The 20,735-nt window shown below is 51.9% G+C and overlaps 1 protein-coding gene across 2 annotated transcripts; it reads left to right on the plus strand.

Moving 5' to 3' along the window:
* Positions 1-857: 857 nt before the first annotated feature.
* On the plus strand, positions 858-15,523 carry LOC147214623 (suppressor of tumorigenicity 14 protein homolog). 2 transcript variants are annotated; one of them, XM_086141479.1, is made up of 19 exons: positions 858-1,150; positions 2,262-2,424; positions 7,608-7,738; positions 8,006-8,076; positions 8,176-8,372; positions 8,950-8,985; positions 9,364-9,592; positions 10,192-10,328; positions 10,799-10,896; positions 10,971-11,071; positions 11,160-11,293; positions 11,372-11,476; positions 11,806-11,937; positions 12,676-12,792; positions 13,527-13,637; positions 13,743-13,926; positions 14,007-14,278; positions 14,707-14,843; positions 14,934-15,523. In XM_086141479.1, exons 1-19 carry the CDS (start codon positions 1,118-1,120, stop codon positions 15,093-15,095), a joined length of 2,550 nt encoding a protein of 849 aa, XP_085997605.1. In that variant the 5' UTR covers positions 858-1,117; the 3' UTR covers positions 15,096-15,523. The 2 variants fall into 2 exon arrangements, with proteins under 2 accessions (XP_085997605.1, XP_085997607.1); XM_086141481.1 differs by having other exon boundaries at positions 11,806-11,913.
* The last annotated feature ends 5,212 nt before the right edge of the window (positions 15,524-20,735 follow it).

Below are 20,735 nucleotides of genomic sequence, written 5' to 3' on the forward strand. Positions count from 1 at the left end.
TCGAAACGTGGTTTCCACAAAGTCCCCTGATGGTCTCCAAAGGGCGAGAGAACTTCGTCTCCTCCGGTTTCATTAAGAGAGCATTGTGTGAAGACACCTTATTCTTTATCCCTCCTCTAAATGTTCTGAATGGTCTTCGTCGCTCCATCAAGTAGCGTCCTCCAAACTTCTGAGGGACTGTTGGAGCTTCCTCAAATCATATTTGGGTCAAAGCCGTCACTCCTGCATGGATGCCTTGGTGATGCTCTCAGAATGTTGGTGGGAGATCATCTACTGTTTGAACGTCCTGACAAGAACCTCTCCATTCAGTCCACCGATCGGTGGATGGAGGCAGAACTTGGGCTCCGTGTCAGAGCGAGCGATCAAAGGTCCTCCTGATGTCCTCCCGGCGGGTCTGACTTCCAGACAGAAACGCACGGTCCGACAAACGTTTCCAAAATCCCCGCAGAACCTTGACAGAAGGTCAAGATGGTCGCAAGGTCCCTCGGTCGGGTCCTGTGGTCCCGCTGCCCGTCGGAGGTCACAGGAGCTCACCTGCGCCGGCGGGACGTCGAGGTCCTCCAGTGAACTGTTGATGTGGTGAACCAGTGAAGGAGAAAACAAAATTAAAGCACAGAGGCCTATATTCACCCACTAATAAAGACAAGGAACCTGAACGTCTCTGTCATTCTTCACCTTCACCTTCACTTATACTAACACTCCTGGCTTCACCCGGTCACGTGATGAATTCTGTGCGCACCCGCGCACACACGCCTGCGTGTGCGTGTGCCTGGGAGAGTGACCTCCGTGACCGTGCGGGTGTGTCGTGCAACGCAGGTGTCTCTGCATACCTGCGGCGTCGCGCACGCAGAGGGAGGGGCGGGGCCGGCGCGGTGCACGCCGGGAGAGCGGCTGCGCCTGGGCTCGTGCCCGCGCCTGTGCCCGCGCCCCGCAGCTTCCGCGTCCCGTCGTCGCTCCCGGGTCTCAGCCGCGGGTCGGAGCCGGTCCCGAAAACGAGCCGTCGGCGACCCGCTCGGGGTTTTCTCGAAGTGCGTGTGAACGCGTGAGCCCACAGCGATATTCCGAGAGCGCGCGTCTCGTCGGCGGCCGGACGCACCGGAAGTTCCCCCTCCTCCTCATGGACGCGGATCCCGGGAGCCGCGCGGCCCAGGTGAGTCCTCTGCGTCCGCTCTGAACTGGTCCAGCAGCAGGTCTGCAGGCTGGCAGGAGCTCAGCAATCCAACCGCCAACCTCGCTTCCAAGAGGGTCCAAAGAAACCCGAGCAACGCAGCTCCATTCAGGTCCCTGGAGTACTTGCTTCTTCAGTAGTACCCGCTTCTTCTTCAGTACCCACTTCTTCGGTAGTACTCGCTTCTTCTTTGGTATCCACTTCTTCAGTAGTACTCGCTTCTTCTTCGGTACCCACTTCTTCAGTAGTACCCGCTTCTTCTTCAGTACCCACTTCTTCGGTAGTACTCGCTTCTTCTTTGGTATCCACTTCTTCAGTAGTACTCGCTTCTTCTTCAGTACCCACTTCTTCAGTAGTACCCGCTTCCTCTTCAGTAGTACCTGCTTCTTCTACAGTACCCACTTCTTCAGAAGTACTCGCTTCTTCTTTAGTACCTTCTTCTTCAGTAGTACTCGCTTCTTCCTCAGCATCCACTGCTTCTTCGGTACCCGCTTCTTCTTCGGTACCCACTTCTTCAGTAGTACTCGCTACTTCTTCGGTACTCACTTCTTCAGTAGTACCCGCTTCTTCTTCAATACTCACTTCTTCAGTAGTACCCGCTTTTTCTTCAGTACCCACTTCTTCAGTAGTACCCACTTCTTCTTCAGCACCTGCTTCTTCTTCAGTACCCGCTTCTTCTGTAGTACCCAACTCTTCAGTAGTATCAACTTCTTCTTCAGTATCAGGTTCTCCTTTAGTACTTGGTTCTTCTGTAATACCTGGTTCTTCTGTAATACCTGGTTCTTCTGCAATACCTGGTTCTTCTGTAGTACCCACCCTGCTAAAGGTCTCATTGAGAATGTCATCAGACCGCCTGATTGGTCAGAGAAGAATGAAACCCGCCACATTTAAACGAAGCTACTTGAGCACTCTGTTTTTTCTCCGAGCATCCCCGGAAGGAGCAACGGGTCCATTCTTGGTGTGTTTGGTGTCAAGTAGAACCATGTCGTGCCCCGCTCAGGCCCAATGGACCTCCAGCCGTGTGGAGTGGAGCTGTGAGCGCTCTCATGGATCCATCCATCTCAGCGTATCTGAGGACCTTCTCTCTCCGCAGAGTGGCGACTGCGACGCCTCCCTCCAGTTCCTTCCTGCCCCAGATCCCAGACACCTGGAGAAGATCCCTCGCCACCGCAAGAGGCTCTGGGTGGGCGTTGGCCTGCTGCTGGCCGCCGTCGCCCTGGCTCTGCTCACTGGACTGCTGGTGTGGCGTTTCCACGGTGAGACCTCGCCCACTGGGCCCATCGAGCCATAACTGGGATTATAATAATTACTACAATTACAGTACTATTACAGTGCTAATAAGAATAATAAGAGGAGTTCAAGGACAAGTAGGTTCACAAAGAACTGGTCTGACTGTCAGTTAAACCTCCTAAAACTTACAGTGACCACAACCACGATCATGAAAATACATAAATACAATAACACACTTATATAATAATACTTTGATATAACAATACACTCACATAATAATACACTAATACATCTATACATCCCTACCTCCATCCATCTTCCAGAGTAGGGTCGCAGGGGCAGCAGGTGGAGCAGAGAGGCCCAGACCTCCCTCTCCCCTGCCACATGGTCCAGCTCCTCTGGGAGGACCCCGAGGCGTTCCCAGGCCGGCCTGGAGACGGAGTCTCTTCAGCTTGTCATGGGTCTCCCCACGGTGTCCTCCTAGATTGACAAGCCTGGAATACCTCCCGTGGGAGGCGTCCTGAAGGTATCCTGGACTCCTCTATGCAGAGGAGCCCTACTTCGAGCTCCTCCCGGATGACTGAACTTCTCCCCCTATCTCTAAGGGAGAGTTCAACCACCCTGCGGATCAAACTCATTTCGGCCATATGTATCTGCGATCTCGTTCTTTTGGTCGCTACCCACAGCTCGTGGCCATAGGTGATGTTGGGAACGTAGATCAACCAGTAAATTGAGAGCTTCGTATTTTGGCTTAGCTCCTTCTCACCACGACTGACTGGTACAGAGTTCGCATTCCTGCAGACACCTCACCGATCTGCCTGTGGATCTCCAGCTCCATCCTCCCCACACTCGTGAACAAGACCCCAAGATACTTCTTCCCCTACCTGGAGTGAGCATTCCACCCGTTTCCGGTTGAGCACCATATGCCGATCCTCATCCCGGCTGCTTCACACTCGGCTGCAAACCGCTCGAGTGAGAGCTGGACATCATGGACTGATGAAGCCAACAGAACCGCATCATCTTCAGAGACTCGATTCTGTGGCCAGCACACCGGAACCCCTCGACCCATGACAAAGGGCAGCCCCGGCGGAGTCCAACTCACCGGAAACTGGTCGACTTTCAACCGGCGATGCGGACCAAACACTTATCATACAGGGATCGAACAGCCCGTACAACAGGGTTCGGTACCCCATAGTCCCGGAGCACTTACCACAGGATATGCCACGGAACACAGTCGAATGCCTTCTCCAGGTCCACAAATCACATGTTGACTGGTTTGGCAAACTCCCACGCCCCCTTGAGGACCCTGCCGAGGGTATGGAGCTGGTCCACTCTTCCACGACCAGGAAGAAAACCACACCGCTCCTGGATTTGAGTTTCAACGACCCGGCGGACCCTCTTCTCCAGCACCGTTGAATAGACCTTACCAGGGAAGCTGAGGAGTGTGATCCCCTTGTAGTTGGAGTACACCCTCCCAACCCTCTTTTACAAAAGTGGATCACCATCCTGGTCTGCCAGTCCTGCGGCACTGTCCTGGACATCCACGCGATGCAGAAGAGGCTCGTCAGCCAGGACACCCCTGCAGCATCCAGAGCCTTAAGGAACACAGGGTGGACCTCATCCACCCCTGGAGCCCTGCTACTGAAGAACTTTTTACTGATTCAACAACTTCAGCCCCGCAAAATGGGTGTGTCCACTCCAGAGTCCCCCCACTCTGCTTCCTCAGTGGAAGGCATTTCAACGGGGTTGAGGAGGTCTCAGAGGTATTCCTGCCACCGATCTACAACGTCTCGAGTTGAGGTCAGCAGCGCCCTGCTCCCACTGTTCACAGTGTTGACAGAGCACTGCTTCCCCCTCCTGAGCTGCCGGATGGTGGACCAGAATCTCGTTCTCCATGGTCTCCCTAACTCCTCCCACGCTCGAGTTTTTGCCCGGCAACCACCGAAGCCTTATGCCGCTTGGCCTGCCGGTACCTGTCAGCTGTCTGCTGAGCACCACAGGCCAGAGAGGCCTGATAGGACTCCTTCAGTTTGACGGCATCCCTCGCCACTGGAGTCCACCAGCAGGTTCCAGGATTGCTGCCCCAACAGGTGCTGACCACCTCACGACCACAGTGCCGGTCTGCCGCCTTGACAATGGAAGCACTGAACAAGGCCCATTTGGACTCAGTGTTTCCCGCCTCTCTCGAGACGTGGTTTTTATTCTGCTGGAGGTGGGAGTTGAAACTCCTTCTGACAGGGGACTCTTGCCAGGCGTTCCCAGCAGACCCTCACATTCGGTTTGGGTCTGCCAGATCTGACCGGCATCCTCCCCCACCTTCGGAGCCAGCTCACCACCAGGTGGTGATCAGTCGACAGCTCCGCCCCTCTCTTTACCCGAGTGTCTAGGACATGCGGCCGCAATCTGACGATATGACCATAAGGTTGATCAAAGAACTGTGGCCTAGGGTGTGTTGGTGCCAAGTGCACATATGGACACCTTTATGTTCGTTATGGACAATACAAGACGAGCTCAGAAGTCCAATAACAAAACACCACCCAGGTTCGGATCAGGGGTCCATTCCTCCCAAACACGCCCTTTCAAGTTGCACTGTCCTTTCCTAATTGAGCATTAAAGTCTCCCAGGAGAATGAGGGCGTCTCCGGTAGGAGTGCGGTCTAGCAGCCCCTCTGGGGACCCCAAGAAAGGGTGGGTAAACTGAACTGCTGTTGGGTCCAGAGCCACAAACAACAGTCAGAACCCGTCCCCCCACCTGAAGGCAGAGGGAGGCTACTCTCTCCTCCGCCGGGTTGAACCCCAACGTCCAGGTGTCAAGACGGGGGGCAATCAATATGCCCACACCTGCCCGACGCCTCTTGCCGGGGGAAACTCCAGAATAAAACAGAGTCCAGCCCCTCTCAAGAGGCCTGGTTCCAGACCCCATGCTGTACGTCGAGGTGAATCCGACCATATCTAGTTGGAATCTCTCAGCCCCGCGCACCAGCTCGGGCTCCTTCCCCGCCAGAGAGGTGACATTCCATGTCCCGAGAGCCAGCCGGGGATCGGACCGCCTAGGTCCGCCGCTCCAGCCACTGCCCGGCTCACGCCGCACCTGATCCCCTTTACCCTTTCTGTGGGTGGTGAGCCCAGGGGAAGAGGGACCCATGGTGTTCCTTCAGGCTGTACATGGCGGAGCCCCATGGGTACAGACTCAGCCACCAGGCGCTCGCTGCCCAGCTCCGTCCCCGGGCCGGGGCTCCAGGGGGGGTGATCTGCATCCGAGCAAGGGAAAACCAGGTCCAATAAATTTCTTCTTCATGGGGGTCTACTGAGTCTGGTCACTCCCCTGGGACCTGTTTGCCTGGGTGAGCCTTCCAGGGGCATAAAGCCTCCAACAACATAGCTCCCAGGATCACTGGGACACACAATCCCCTCTTCTACGCTAAGGTGACAGCTCACGGAGGGTTACAATAATACAATAACACACATATCATAATACTAATAATAATACATTCATTTAACAATACACTTATATAATGATACACATAAAATAATATACTAATATAATCATACACTTACTAATTAACACATTTGTAAAACAATATACTAATATATTAATACGCTAATGTTATGAAACACATAATGTAATGTACAAATAAAGTAATACTTTAGTAGAATAATACACTAACATAACATACTAGTACGATAATGTGGTGACAAACAAATGCAAGAAACATGAACGCACCAATACAATAATTCAATGTGTAATACAAATGCAGTTCAATGACCTTATTCTAGAATACTATATATAGTGTGCGTGTGCGTGTCAGTATGTGCAGTGTAGATGGTGTGGGGTGACATGAAATAATGCCAATCAGAATTTATTCATGATGTCATTGGTATTAGAGGAGGTGAATGGTTGGTTTCAGATGTGAATGATCTGCGTCTCCTTCAGGAGGGGAGAAGGTGTGATGGATCTTCAGACCTTCTTTCCGTCTCCCGAGTCAGAGGCACTTAGGTCCATATTTAACATTCATGCCAAGGTGTGTGTTGGGGGACGTCTTTAGAACCATCCCCTTGATGAAGGTAGACAGTCTTCAGAATAGCTTCCCTCCCTTTGTCCTTTCAGAGAAGTTGCTCATCCGTGAATGTCTACGGTTTAGATGTAACCCGAAAGTAGGCGGCCTTTCCGCCCGGCATCCTCAGCGGGTGTGAGGGGTCAGGGGTCAGCCGGTCGGGCAGATGAGGCGGACGTGGATGTGCAGGGCTCATGGTGCATCAGAGTCTGGAGTTAGTTTTGTTGTGGCGATCATCAGGATGGGTGCGAGGCGCCGGCCAGTTAACTTGGATCTGCGAGGGGCTCCGTTGGTGTTGGTAATGCTGAATTTCTGCACACACTTGTAGGTCAGGACAAACAACGCGGGCAGCTCGTGTGGTGTCCCGCGGACGTTCGGACACATGGCCGATGACTCATTTGAATGCCGACATTTAACTTGCTTCGGTACTCGACTCTCAAATTGCTGTTCATCTGTGACATAGATAAATGCTGACCTCCGAGCCGTGGCCTCCCCGTTCCTGTGTTGACCGCTCGCTAGCAAAGTTAGCATGCTGCGTGGCGGCCTACCAGCTGATATTGTATTCTTTGAAAATGGTAACAGTTTCTTGGCACATCAGGCACTCCGGTGAAGAAATATATATTTGTCCGTTCACGCCCTCTTCTCGCTGTCCACTTGTCTTTTCCCTGATCTGCTCATTTTCCCAGAAGGGTTCGAAGCGCAAAGTAAAGAAGTGGCGCAGAGAGTAATACGTCACACTCCCACAAAGGTCAGTGTGTGTGAGGAGTGCACCATGTGTTCAGGGAAAAGTCCAAAAAAATGGGTTTCATTTGGAATAAAAGTTCAAGTCCAAGCTGGTTGGATGAGGATTCTTGGCGGGCCGTACGAAGCCCGATTTGACCTGGTTCAGTAGCTTACTGAAACCAACTGAGACGAGTGTGTGGTGGGAGAACATGGCAGTTCTCCTCATGTCCCGATGGAGATTGCACCCCCACTGCCAGCAGACACTATGAAGAAGACAGCAGATGTCACCGATCTCTCCAAGAAGGTCTTCGGGTGTCTCTGAATTCTAAAAGACGGCGTTGACCTCGGCAGGCAGAATCCGGTTAGATGTTTTCTGATTGTGGTTCTAAACTGAAACCTTGTCTCTTGTTTCTTGTTCTTCTGTGTCTTCAGTGCACAGCGACGAACATGTGAAGAGGATCTACATCGGCTCCATGGGGATCGACAGCCGGCGGTTCCTGGCAGCTTATGAAGATCCCAGCAGCCCAGAGTTTGAGGAGCTGGCGTCTCTGGTCGGCCAGCAGGTGAGTCACGAGACACATGGACTGAGGAAACATCTTGAGCTACAGATGTTCATCGTCATCCGTTTAAAACAGGAAACCGCCTTAGCTAGAAGTAAACCTCATTTCCTAAAAATATGAGCCATTCAGAACGTTGTGATGTCCAGCCGTCACGTCCATCTGCGACCGATCCCATAAGTCCACGGGACCTCCACACCGGGCCACTGAGTGGTTGATTCGTTCCTTCAGGAACGTGATTGGATTTGATCCTTCGGCCATTGTGTCTTCCAGCTGAAGGTCATGTACAACAAGAACTCACTGTTGTCCAAGTTCTTCACAGGCTGGTCTGTCCAGGCCTTCAGGTATGGTCACCTGGTTTGGTCACCAGCACATGGCATTTTTGTTAAGTGCTAGGGGTGCTAAGCTAAGCTAGCGGCTCCTTCCTGTTTGTGTCTTCTCAGCGAGGGAGGGGCTGGAGGCCAGGATGGCGTCACCGCGTACTACCAGGCAGAGTTCCTCGTCCCCGGCCCCCAGCAGGGGGCTGTAGACCAGGCTGTCCAGTCCCTGGAGGTGGTGGCACAAAGTTCCTCCGACCACCAGGGGAGGCTGCTGCAGAAGGTCACCGACCCCCTCATGGTCAGCAGTATCCTGTCGAGAGGTTTGACCGCCATGCAACCCGACGGTCTTTGTCTGAAGCGCCCCCCTGTGAAGGTCCTGGGTCATCCCGGTGGTGGCGCTCGTCCTCGAAACGGGACTGGTTCACTCTCCTGAAGGCATCGCCCCTCTGCAGAGGGAAAGGAGCCCTTCTGATGAGAGGCCAAACATCTCCAAGACAGTAAGCCAGTCCCGTTGCCATGACGAGGTCAAATGACTCTCCAGACCCATCATTTGACCCCATAATTATCACTTCGCTCTTCATCTATTGGACAATGATGATCAGCAGCCAAGCCTTCTTCTCCAGTGGGTCCTAATCCTTCACCAGATGGTGAAGCGGAGCTCACACCAAATATACGCGACATATGGGAAGTCTCCTTATAGACCTCCATCCCCTTAGACCTCCACATTAACCCCCCCCTCTGAAGGCCCCCCGAGACGCCCTGCAGACCCCACCCAAATCTTCTGACCGCAGGAGGACCTTTGCTGGAGACGGGCCGGGGGGCAAAGACATTGTTCTGAGCTCAGTGAGAAGACCTGATGGAACCCCAACATGTAAAATATGTCTCCTGTCTTTGCAGCTATCGATCCACGCATGACCAGCTCGTCGATAATCAGTAAGAACCGAATTCTCCTTTTCATTCCTGGGGAACTTCAAAGGAAGGATTCACTTGAAGTTCTGAGATGTTTTCAGTCACTGACGCTTTTGTGGTAAAAGTAGGTCCCGGGTGCTTCAGGCATCAGAAGGTGTGTCTCACTGTTGTAGCAGGAACATTACCTTTCAGGTCTTTAGACTCTGAAACAGAATCACCACCTCAATGAAGGCAGAGAAGGTCATCCATCACAGCCTCCTTGTTGTGAGAAGCTGTCTCGTCCATGTCTGGATCAAAACCTGATGAGCGTGTGGCGGGAGAACATTGCGGTTCTTCTCCTCCTACCGGTGATGACGTTTAGACGGGGCTGACCGATGATTCTGTATGGGTTCATTTTTACAGGTAGGAAGTCCTTCAATGTCCACGTGCGGGACGGAGGTGTCCTCCTGTCTCCGGGGTTCCCCGATTCCTCCTACCCGTCCAACATCTTCCTGCAGTGGCACCTCCGGGCCGACGCGGGCCATCTCGTCCGTCTGGACTTCCAGACGCTGATCCTGGAGGACGACTGCCAGCAGGACTTCATCAAGGTCTACGACTCCCTGGCCCCCCTTGAGCACCGCGTCCTCACCGAGTGAGACACACCTTCTGACCAACTCACAGCTCCACTTAGGACCTTTCCAGGAGATAGTCAGGCTTTAGAATCCAGACCCTCCTTCCTCACCAAGCTGTCTCAGCCTCCTTCTGGACCGGCTGAACCCTTGCAGCTCAGCAGGCCAACCAGGACTGACCTCTGAACGTCTGATGACCTTGTCCTTCAGGAGGAACCATCAGTCTAACTCATGGCTCAGATTTGGAATCACCCTCTGCCCTGTTGCCTGCCTGACCCTTGACCTCTGACCTGACTAATGGCACTTAGACCCCCCATTCCCTCCCCCAAAAATCGATGAAAAGGATATCAGTATGTTTATGGTTCTGAGGTGGCTTTTTGGTTGAGTGGTCACTTTTGACTTCTGGCTTCTGGTACTTCAGATTTTCGGTGACTGAATTGCACTTCTTGTAAGTCGCTTTGGATAAAAGCGTCTGCCAAACGATTGTAATTTAATGTAATGTAATGACCTCCAACCCCGACCTCTGACCTCCAACCCTGACCTCCACAGACAAACACACGCATGCACGCAGCCATCTTCAGTGTGCGTGTTCGCTAACCCCCATGTTTTCCGTGTTCTCCAGGCTGTGCGGGTTCCCTCATGAGTCTCTGTCCTTCCTGTCCTCGGGGAACGTCCTTCTGCTGACACTGCTGACCAGCCAGGAGAAGAACTTCCCAGGATTCCGAGCCAGCGTCTCTCAGATCAGAGTGACAGAACCAAGTAGGAAGCAGCTGAAGCTCTCAGCCCCTGTGAAGCTCTCAAACTTCTATAAGCTCTCAGCCTCCGTGAAGCTCTCAAACTCCATCTCATTCAAACAGGATTCTGTTTGAATGAGAGCCTTTTTCCATTCAATGATCGGCTCCGGCTGCTGATATTTTGCGGTCGCACCATTGATCCCTCCGTGACCTGATCCGAACCTCTGGCTGGCCCTCTGTAGGAGCTTGTGAAGTCACCATGATGCCACTGTGATATCTTCATGGCGAGTTGTCACTGTGTTCTTCACGGTGTGGTCACGGTGATGTGTCCGCTGAGCTGGTGGCCGTCTGATGAGGACGCGCACGGAGTTCTTTGTCACTTCAGAGGCTTAAAGCTTTCGTCTCGTTCCCTGCTGGCTCTTCCGGGAGGTCAGGGGCCACTGACCTCTGACCTCCACGTGATGTGATGTCGGCGGCTTTGTTCTCCTCACGTAGGTTGCGGAGGAACGTTGACGGAAGACCGAGGTTCCTTCTCCTCACCATTCTTCCCCTCCAACTACCCTCCTCAGAGCCACTGTGTGTGGAACATCCAGGTACGAAGGGGTCCTCAGTTGGGCAAGAAGTGGCTCGATCACAGTCTGCTGAACTTCCCCTTCTTTGTCTTGAGGTCTCAAAAGAAAAGTTTGTGAAACTCCAGTTCAGAAGGTTCTACCTGGGGAACCTCAGTCAGCAGTGCAGCCAAGATTATGTCGCTGTTGACGACCAGAGGTCGGTGGATCCACGTCTCCTGTTGCTGATTTCATGTCTGTCCTGACTGTCCCTGAAGGCATCACCAGCCCTTCCTCCTGTCCCTCAGACTGTGCGGCAGTAAACCGAAGACCGCGGTGCTCACCAGCAGAAGCAACAGGATGACCGTCACCTTCCGCTCGGACTCGTCCTTAGTCCACCAGGGCTTCGCCGCCGAGTACGAGGGCTTCGCTCCGACCGATCGTAAGAACACGCTCTCAGAAAAGAACCGGGTGTGCCCGGAGTTCTGAGTTCTCCTCTGTTTCTGAACCGGCGGACCAGCTTGTCCAGGAAAGTTCCGCTGCTCCAGCAACCTCTGCATCAACTCGACCCTGCGGTGCGACGGCTGGAATGACTGCGGAGACGACAGCGACGAAGACGGCTGCGGTGAGCTTCAACTTGCCAATCTTCCTCTCCAGACCTTCAGCTGCAGTGCAGACCCGCTGCTGGTCAACACCTGCGGCTGGAGCTTCAGGAGGAGCAGCCAGTAAGCTTCATGTAGGAGGACCTTCCTCAGGAGGGATCAGAACAAAAGAAGAGGGGGGGTGAGCTGGGGACTACGAGGTAACGCTTCGGAAGACATGAATACAAAGAGTCCAAGAGTAAAGAACCAGTTTGAGAACTCAGGCAGGAGAACATGGGGAGAAGACACGGTAGAGCGCTCCGCTGCAGAAGAGTGGTTAAGTCACGTGGTGGTTCTCCTTGTCTTTGCTCAGAGTGCAGGTCCTTCCATCTCCAGTGCAAGAATGGCCTCTGCAAACCCAAGTTCTGGGAGTGTGATGGGTCCGATGACTGCGGAGATGGTACAGACGAGGGGAACTGCGGTGCGTCGGACAGTCGACCAGTGGGTCTGTGACTCCGGAGGTCCAAAACCAGCTGGTCGCCGTTCTTGCTGGAATCCAGGAAACCACTCCTTGCTGCTGAGCTGTGCATGAATCTGCACCAAACTATAGAAGTTACAGCTCCACCCATTTTCACACACACACACACACACACACACACACACACACACACACACACACACACACCTCCAGCCGGCCCAACCGGTCCATCACTTCAATGGCATCTTCCAGAAGCATTTTCATACTCAGGGTTGGAGACATGGAGGCTGTCGAGGGACTGCAGTGCTGCTAGACAGGGGCAGTTTGGCCTGACAGTCGTGGTTAGTGGAGGTCAGCGCTAGTTAGTCAGTGGTAGTTAGCTGAAGTCAGTGTTAGTTGGTCAGTGGTAGTTAGACAGTGGGAAGCAGTGGTAGTAAGTAGAGGTCGCTGCTAGTCAGTCAGTGGTAGTAACTTGAAGTCAGTGGTAGTTAGCCAGTGGCAGTTAGTTAACGTCAGCGGTAGTCATTGTTAGTTGGTCAGCAGTAGTTAGTGGGAAGCAGTGGTAGTTAGTCAGTTCTAGGCGGTGGAAGTCAGTCTTCACAAACTCCATAACTCCATGTTCAAACACAGATCTGGAGGAAGACAAGCCTCCCCCTTCATTCGGGGCAGTATCTAAGAATCATGGGAAATGAAGTTTCTTGTTCTCCTGCTCTGCTGACCATCTTGTGAAGAGAAGAGTGAGAGCACATGTGTGTGTGTTCTCAGCTGGATGCAGGGCAGGAGAGTTCCTCTGCAGGAACGGCCGCTGCGTCCCAGAGAGGAGAAGGTGTGACGGAAACCGTGACTGCGCCGATGGATCCGATGAGGCCTCCTGTGAGACATGTGAGGAGCACCATCTTCTCTCTATACTTGAGCATCGGTGAACTTCATTTGATATGACAGACCTCCTGAGGGCCATTTATAGGCTGCAATCAAACATTGAGATCTGAAAAAACTACAAAGGATGCCTCATCTTTCTGCTAGCACCTTCCAGCCTCTGTTTGCATCATCACCCACCGTGAGCACCTCCACCCTCTGTCGGCACCTCCAGCTTCCATTAGAATTGCAACAGGAAATATTATGGGGCTAGCATGAAGGCCGCTAATGTAAGCTCTCCTGCCAATGATAACAAATATTGAAATGTGATGATGCCAATAGTTAATTATGAAGCCTCTAATTAATTTGACCAGTTCTGAATGGTGCTTGGATGATCTCTGATCTCAGAAACAAAAACAAAGCCAGCTGTTTGCTACGTGCTAACTCTGTTAGCATCCGTTAGTCACCGACAAGCTGGGATTGTCCTTTAGCACATCGTAACCACATCAGGGAAAATACCCAAAAGGGAGGAGAGTGTGATCGCTATCTCGTGAAACCTCTTCCAGATCCAGTGTATCAAAGTATCTGCAGTTCTGAGACAGGAGTTGAGTCAGAACTTTAAGCCAAACACCCGGGTGAGCTTTCCCTCTGAACAGCGTGGTCTTTGGACCTCAGGGAGGAAACTGTCCTGCCGTCCTTTGGTGTGTGTGTTGTTGCTTGCTGTGTGCTTCAGCGTGTGTGTGTGTGTGTGTGTGTTGCAGTGTGTCCTGAACACGCCTTTCGCTGCCGAAACAGCCGCTGTGTCACCAAAGCCAACGCCGAGTGTGACGGACAGGACGACTGCGGGGACGCGTCTGACGAGGACAACTGCGGTGTGTGTCTCTCACACACACACACAAAAACAAGGACAGACAGACAGACACTGATGTGTTAGTTGAAGAGTGTGTATGTGTGTGTGTGTGTGTGTGTGTGAGCAGAATGCGGCATCCGGCCGTACCGGAGCTCTCGTATAGTTGGCGGTCAGGACTCTCGGGAGGGGGAGTGGCCGTGGCAGGTCAGCCTCCACGCCGGTGGCAAAGGTCATGTGTGCGGCGCCTCGGTGCTGAGTCGCAGGTGGCTGCTGACGGCCGCCCACTGCGTCCAGGACAGCGCCGCCGGCAGGTAGGAGCTCCGTCTCCTCGCCGTTCGGTCGCGTCTCCTAGACCGGCTCCGTGAGCGCACGGCTCTGGTCCCGCCCGCAGGAACTCCCGGGCCGACCAATGGGAGGCCCTGCTGGGCCAGCGTGTCCAGGGTCAGACCGGCGAGTGGACGGTCAGCAGGAAGCTGCGGAGCATCGTGGCTCACCAGGATTACAACCCTCTGACCTACGACAACGACATCGCCCTGATGGAGCTGGACGCCGACGTCGTCCTCAACCAGAACATCTGGCCCATCTGCCTGCCGGCGCCGGACCACCACTTCCAGGCCGGTCAGACGGCGTGGATCACTGGCTGGGGGGCCACCAGGGAGGGAGGTGGGTAAAGAACATCTCCTAATCATTTCAGCGACTGTATGGACTCTTTTTCTTCTTTGACTGTTTGGAGAAGAACACCATCATTTTGATGCTCCCCAGTGTCTCCACTGTCTCAGACACACACACACACACACACACACACACACACTTACCGATGCATTGTTCTGGACAGTCGTGAGGCTGAAGCCTCGGTGAAGAAGCCCCCAGCCAGCTGCTTCCATCTGATGATGGATTCATACATTCGTTCTTTCTTCAATCCTTTCCACAACCTGATGGTCTGGTCAGATCGGAACCTTCTGCTGGTCTTTGTGAAGACTTGCGCAGCCGGTCCTTCAGCCCAAACCAGCCGGTCTCCTCTTAACGGAGGTTTCATGGCTCGCTCGGAGGAGATCGTCGCGTTTGACCGGGCGTCCGCTGTCCCCGTGCAGGTGGGGCGGCGCAGGTCCTGCAGAAGGCGGAGGTCCGGATCATCAACAGCACGGTGTGCCGGAACCAGATGTCGGACGAGGTGACGGACAGGATGCTGTGCGCCGGCGTTCTGCGGGGCGGCGTGGACGCCTGCCAGGTGACCCCGTGCCTCGGGCCAAGGAGCTCCTCGCCGCCGGACTTTAACTTCAGTATCCCTTCCAAAGTAACTTGGCCTTTCCGCCCGCAGGGCGACTCCGGGGGGCCGCTGTCGGTGTCCGGCCCCGGTGGGCGCGTCTTCCTGGCCGGCGTGGTGAGTTGGGGCGACGGCTGCGGCCGCAGGAACAAGCCCGGCGTCTACACGCTGGTCGCCCGCTACCGCCACTGGATCCGGGAGCACAGCGGTGTGTGACGCGTCTCCACTGCGGTGCGGTGCAGTCGCCGGGCCGCCAACAGTGATGTCGTGGATCGGCCGCCTCCTCAGAGGGTCAATGAAGGCCAAAGCTGGAGGTGTTGCCTCCAAAGGAGCACCCCTCCTGAAATGACCTCCTTCCGCTCATCCGCTCACTCCACACGACTCCTGTCCTCATTTGGTTTTATTCACTGTTTGTGGGTTAAGGCACAGAACACTTCTTTGCTGGGTTTTCCTTCTCCGGAGTCGCTTCTCCTGCTGGATGCTGAGAAAATGAATCCAAGAAACTCGGTGTCACTTTGTCGCGTCGTCGGATCAAGAGAAAAGACATTCATTCATTGTTTGATCAGGGAAGTGGGCGATAATATTGGCCTCTGGAACAAACCGAGGTTCTCCTCTGTTTGCAAAAAATGATTGGAAAAATTGAAGTCTATTCATTCTTAATCTCAAGGGTTTCTGAGCTGGTTCTGATGGATCCCGATCTGGTTCTAATGGACCCCTAAGGTCCCTGTGCTATTTCTGACAGACCCTGAGGCTCCAGGAACTGCCTCTTTCAGATCATCGCTGGTTCTGACAGATGCTCAGCCAATATTGAAGGACGCTGAGCTGGTTCTGACACTAGGTGATGGTCCCCAGGCAGCTTCTTATAGATCATAATCTGTTCCGATTGACCGTTAGCGGCTTCTGAAGGACCGTGAGCCGGTGGTGACAGTACCTGAGGATCTTCGAGCTACATCTTACTGATGATAGCTGTTTCTGATGGAGCCAGAGCTGATGGACCACGACCGGTCCTTTTGAGTGTTCGACGCAGGTCCGGACGAGGACGTCTGAAGTCCAGCGCTTCCGGATTCTAGTCACCAGGTGGCGCCACAAGCCTGCTGCTCCGCCTTGTCTTTAGGGCCGAGCGCCTCGACGCCATCGCTGCTTTACGGAGGACGGTCAAAGAAGATGACCGTCCTGAAATCGAATAAAGACAGGTTAAAAAAAAATTAAAATACTTTCCCACTTTCTCCGGAGTCTCCTGAGTCTGGCCCAGCTGAGGGTCTGGTGGGATCATCTGTGTCCGGTCAGAACATTTGGACTAAGGTTTTAGATTTAATTTAGATTTCAAAATTTAGACTTTGCATTTACATTTTGGATTTAGATTTAGGTTTTATTTCAGATTTAAACTTTACTATTAGATTTACATTTCAATTTTACATTTTAGATTTAGATTTACATTTCAGTTTTTCATTTTAGATCTAGATTTAGATTTACACTTTAGTTTTACATTTTAGATTTGCATTTTAGTATTAGATTTACATTTCAGTTTTACCTTTTAGATTTAGATTTACATTTCAGTTTTACCTTTTAGATTTAGATTTACGTTTTAGTCTTACATTTTAATTCAAGATTTTGTGGAAAGGCAGTGGGTCCTGATGATTTACCTCTTGAAATGTGTAAGCGGTAGAGTTTCTGACTCTTATTATTCAACAGGATCTTAGAGTGAGAAGATGCCTGAAGAATGGAGGCAAAGTGTGATGGTGCCTATTTTTAAGAATAAAGGGGATGTGCACAATTGTGGCGACTAGAGAGGGATACAGTTGATGAGCCATACAATGAAGTTATGGGAAAGAGTAGTGGAAACTAGACTGAGAGCAGAAGTCAGTATTTGTGAACAGCAGTATGGCTTCATGCCTAGGAAGAGTACTACAGATGCAGTAGCTGACAGATGAGGTTAGACAGGAATCCCCATGGACCATGATGTTTGCGGATGACATTGTGATCTGTAGTGAGAGCAGACAACAGGTAGAGGAAAATCTAGAGAGGGGGAGGTATGCTTTGGAAAGGAGAGGAATGAAGGTTACTTGCAGCAAGACAGAATATAGATGTGTGAATGAAAGGAACTTGGGTGGAACGGTGGAAGTTGGAGGATTTCAGGTACTTGGGGTTAACTTTCCAGAGCATAGGAGAGTGTGGAAGATGGAGAAGACAGGTCCAAGCAGGTTGGAATGGGTGGAGAAAAGTGTCAGGGATACTATGTGATAGAAAACCATCAGCCAAAATGAAAGGAAAGGTGTACAAGACAGTGGTGAGACCAGAGATGATGTTTGGACTAGAAACTGTAACAATGACCAAAAGACAGCAGGCAGAACTAGAGGTTGCAGAGATGAAGATGTTGAGGTTCTCTTTGGGAGTGACCAGGATGGAGAGGATCAGGAATGAGTCCATCAGAGGAACAGCACATGTTAGATGTTTTGGAGAGAAGGTCAGAGAAGCCAGACGGAGATGGTTGGGTCATGGACAGAGGAGGGATAGAGAATATATTGGTAGACGGATGCTGGAATTGGAGCTGCCAGGCAAGAGGTCTGGAGGAAGACCAGAGAGAAGATTCATGGACGTAGTGAGAGAAGATATGAAGGTAGTTGGTGTGAGAGAGGAGGATCCAGAGAATAGGGTTAGATGGAGAAGGTTGACTCGCTGTGGCGACACCTGAAGGGAAAAGACCGAAGGAAAAAAAGATTTAGATTTACATTTTAGTTTTAGATTCAGATATACATTTTAGTTTTACATTTTAGATTTAAATTTTAGTTTTAAATTTTTTATTTACATTTACATTTTGAATTGAGATTTACATTTTAGTTCTAGATTTAGAATTTGTTTTTTGATTTTCGATTCTTAGTGGCTGAGTGGCTCAGAAGGTCTAGAGATTGTCTTAGGAAGTGAATATTCTGGCTGGATTACCGACTCCTTCTAGTGTGTCCAAGTGCTGTTGAGTAACATGCTGAAGCCCTTAGAGCTACTTTAGATTTAGATTTTAATTTTGGTTTTGGTTTTCATTTTCATTTTGATTTTTAGATTCACGATGAGATTTTAGATTGAGTTTTACGTTTTAGATTAAGATTAACATTTGGATTTATATTTTTGATTTTAGATGTAGAATCAAACGGGAGATTTGTAGTAAAGTTGCTGCTTTGCTTTGCTTTGCGAGGCTTCTGCCTTGGAGACTGGCGTTCTCCTTGATATCGGCATCAGTTCAGGTTCATTCGGGGCCGGAGTTGGAGGCGTCCGAACCCGAACCGTCAGCTGAGGGTGACTTCCTGCTTTCTGACCAGGTGGAGGATTTTTGAGTCCGAGCGTCGAGCCGCAGATGGTTCGTCGTATCTGGAGCTGAGCTCTTCCGGACTAAGACTTCACGATCGGTGGTCCAGTCCTCCTGACGGGGTGCTTGGAGTTCTTCTGATCGCTGATCACGCGGACCAGGACTTCCCACTCCTGTCTGTGGGAGCATCCAGGGCTTCACCATCTTACTGTGCAGTGACGGTGAAGGCTGTTCTTCTGATTAACGTGGGGCGCTCACGTGTCACTCACTACTCCTGTGAGGATCTCTCACACACACACACACACACAGCCACACCACACACACACCAGACACACACACACCACACACCACACACACGCCAGACACACACACACCACACACACACACACACACACACACACTCACACACATACATACACACTAACACACCACACACACACACTCACACACACACACAAACACATACACACACACACACACACACACACACACTCACACACACACACACACACACACACACACACACACACACACACACATACATACACACTAACACACCACACACACACACACACACCACACACACACACACACACTCACACACATACATACACACTAACACACCACACACACACACACACACCACACACACACACACACACACACACACTCACACACATACATACACACTAACACACCACACACACACACACACACACACACACACTAACACACATACATACACACTAACACACACACACAGAGTCTCATCTTGAATCCAGTCAACCTTCTGCCCCGGGCGTTCCTGTCCATGTGTTTTCTTCTGGTTGTGTTGCCGGCGCCTCGGGCACCAGAGGCAGGTGTCACGCAGCCTTTCCCCGTCCAAGACGTAATCATTGAAAACCAGTCTCACTCATTTTATGTAACCGGTGGAAACCTTCCAGATACATTCCTCAGAGGGTGGAGCACAGAGTCACATTTTATCCGAATTTGATTTTGAAAAACCGGTTCATCTTTGATTACAACTCATTTAGGTCCCTGTAAGAATTCTGCGCCGCCGAAGCTATTCTCCAGACCCCGAAGCTAAGCTGGAAGCAGAAAACTGTTTCCGTCATCCATCCCGGGTTCCTCTGGATCTCAGGGCTTCAGGATCCTTCTCCACTTTGGCTTTCAACACTCTTTGTGTTGGTGTCTCCAAAGTGTCTCCAAAGTGTCTCCAAAGTGTTCAGTGTTTCAAATCCTCTTTGGTTCCCTAAGTGTGTTTCTTCTTCAACGTTCACAACTTTGAGCTCTTTGTTCTTCTGAAGGGGTTTTAGGTGAAAATGGATTTGAACAGTCTGAGATTCACCTGTTCATCTGCCTGTCTGTCCAGATAAGTCAGAGAATAAGGGAATATCACACACACACACACACACACACACACACACACATGCACAACCAGGTGAGGTGCCATATTGCCAGGAGACATCATAAATAGCTGTGGTGAGAAAGTGGCGCTGGAGGAATGTGAGCAAACAGGACCTTCACTAATCCTTTTATGTAACTGACTCTGATATTGTGGAATGGAGGCTCCGGATCAGGCGATTAAATATAACTAGCAATCTTTCAGACGACCATATTTCCGAATCCCGGGGCTTTGCTCCGATCCCTTTCTTTTCTCAAAGTGTAGAAAAGTTCAGCGAGTCAATCTCCGCTCAAACATCGGGTTCCAGGAATCTTCTGCGAGGTTCTGGCCGTGAAGGTCCCGGCCGGCGCTTGACGTCGTGCCTGTCAGTGAGTTCAGGGGTGGAACATCAGAGGTGATGTTTGAACTCCGCATCCGCCTGCGCCCACAACCTGCCGTCCATCAAACACCCGCGGCCCGGCGAACACTCGAACCCAAGTACCTTCTCAGAAGATGAGAAACATCTTCGGGAAAAGAAAGGAGTCCACCTGCCACAGCAGGAATGCTCCGCTTCGGAGGCCCCGAGCGGCGAGGCTGCGTCGGCTTCTTCTGTTCTTCTGTCAGCTCCTTTTATTTTGTCTTTGCAGAAAACAGCTTTCATGTGACCGCCGGGAGTGAGATGTTCCACCGAGTGGCCGCTGACCAGGATCCTCGAGGCGTGGGCAAACACTTCCTCCGTGTTTTAGGCAGCCGCTTCGGGGGTCCGGTCGAAGATCAAACCTCCCGCTGTCGCTTCCACTCCTGTCGTCTCCGCTCGAAGCCGGGTCAGGATTCAGACCTGGAACCTCCTCTCTCCACTGAATGCTTGCTCCTTCAGGGTCTTCACAGCTTTCTCCTTATTTGCCTCTTTTAAACGATGCACTGTGCTTCTGTGGAGATCTTCTGCCGGACTTGGGGAGCAGCTGGCGACAGGTGCTGCTCCCCTGGGGTGAGGTCATGTGACATTTTGGCTCTCCAAACTCCACCGGTGTTTTCACCTAATGTCTCAGCTGAGGATACACCAGCAGCTCCAGGTCCCGATCCCGGTTGTGAGCAGATGCTGCCTTTGGCAGTCGTATGTGGTGGAGCGTCATTCTTCTCCGACGCGTCCCGATGGTGAACCTCCCTTACCTTC

This window comes from Fistularia commersonii, chromosome 34, assembly GCF_037954325.1.
Source record: "Fistularia commersonii isolate RoL2024-O1a breed Wild chromosome 34, RoL_Fcom_v1.0, whole genome shotgun sequence".
Classification (NCBI taxonomy): domain Eukaryota; kingdom Metazoa; phylum Chordata; class Actinopteri; order Syngnathiformes; family Fistulariidae; genus Fistularia; species Fistularia commersonii.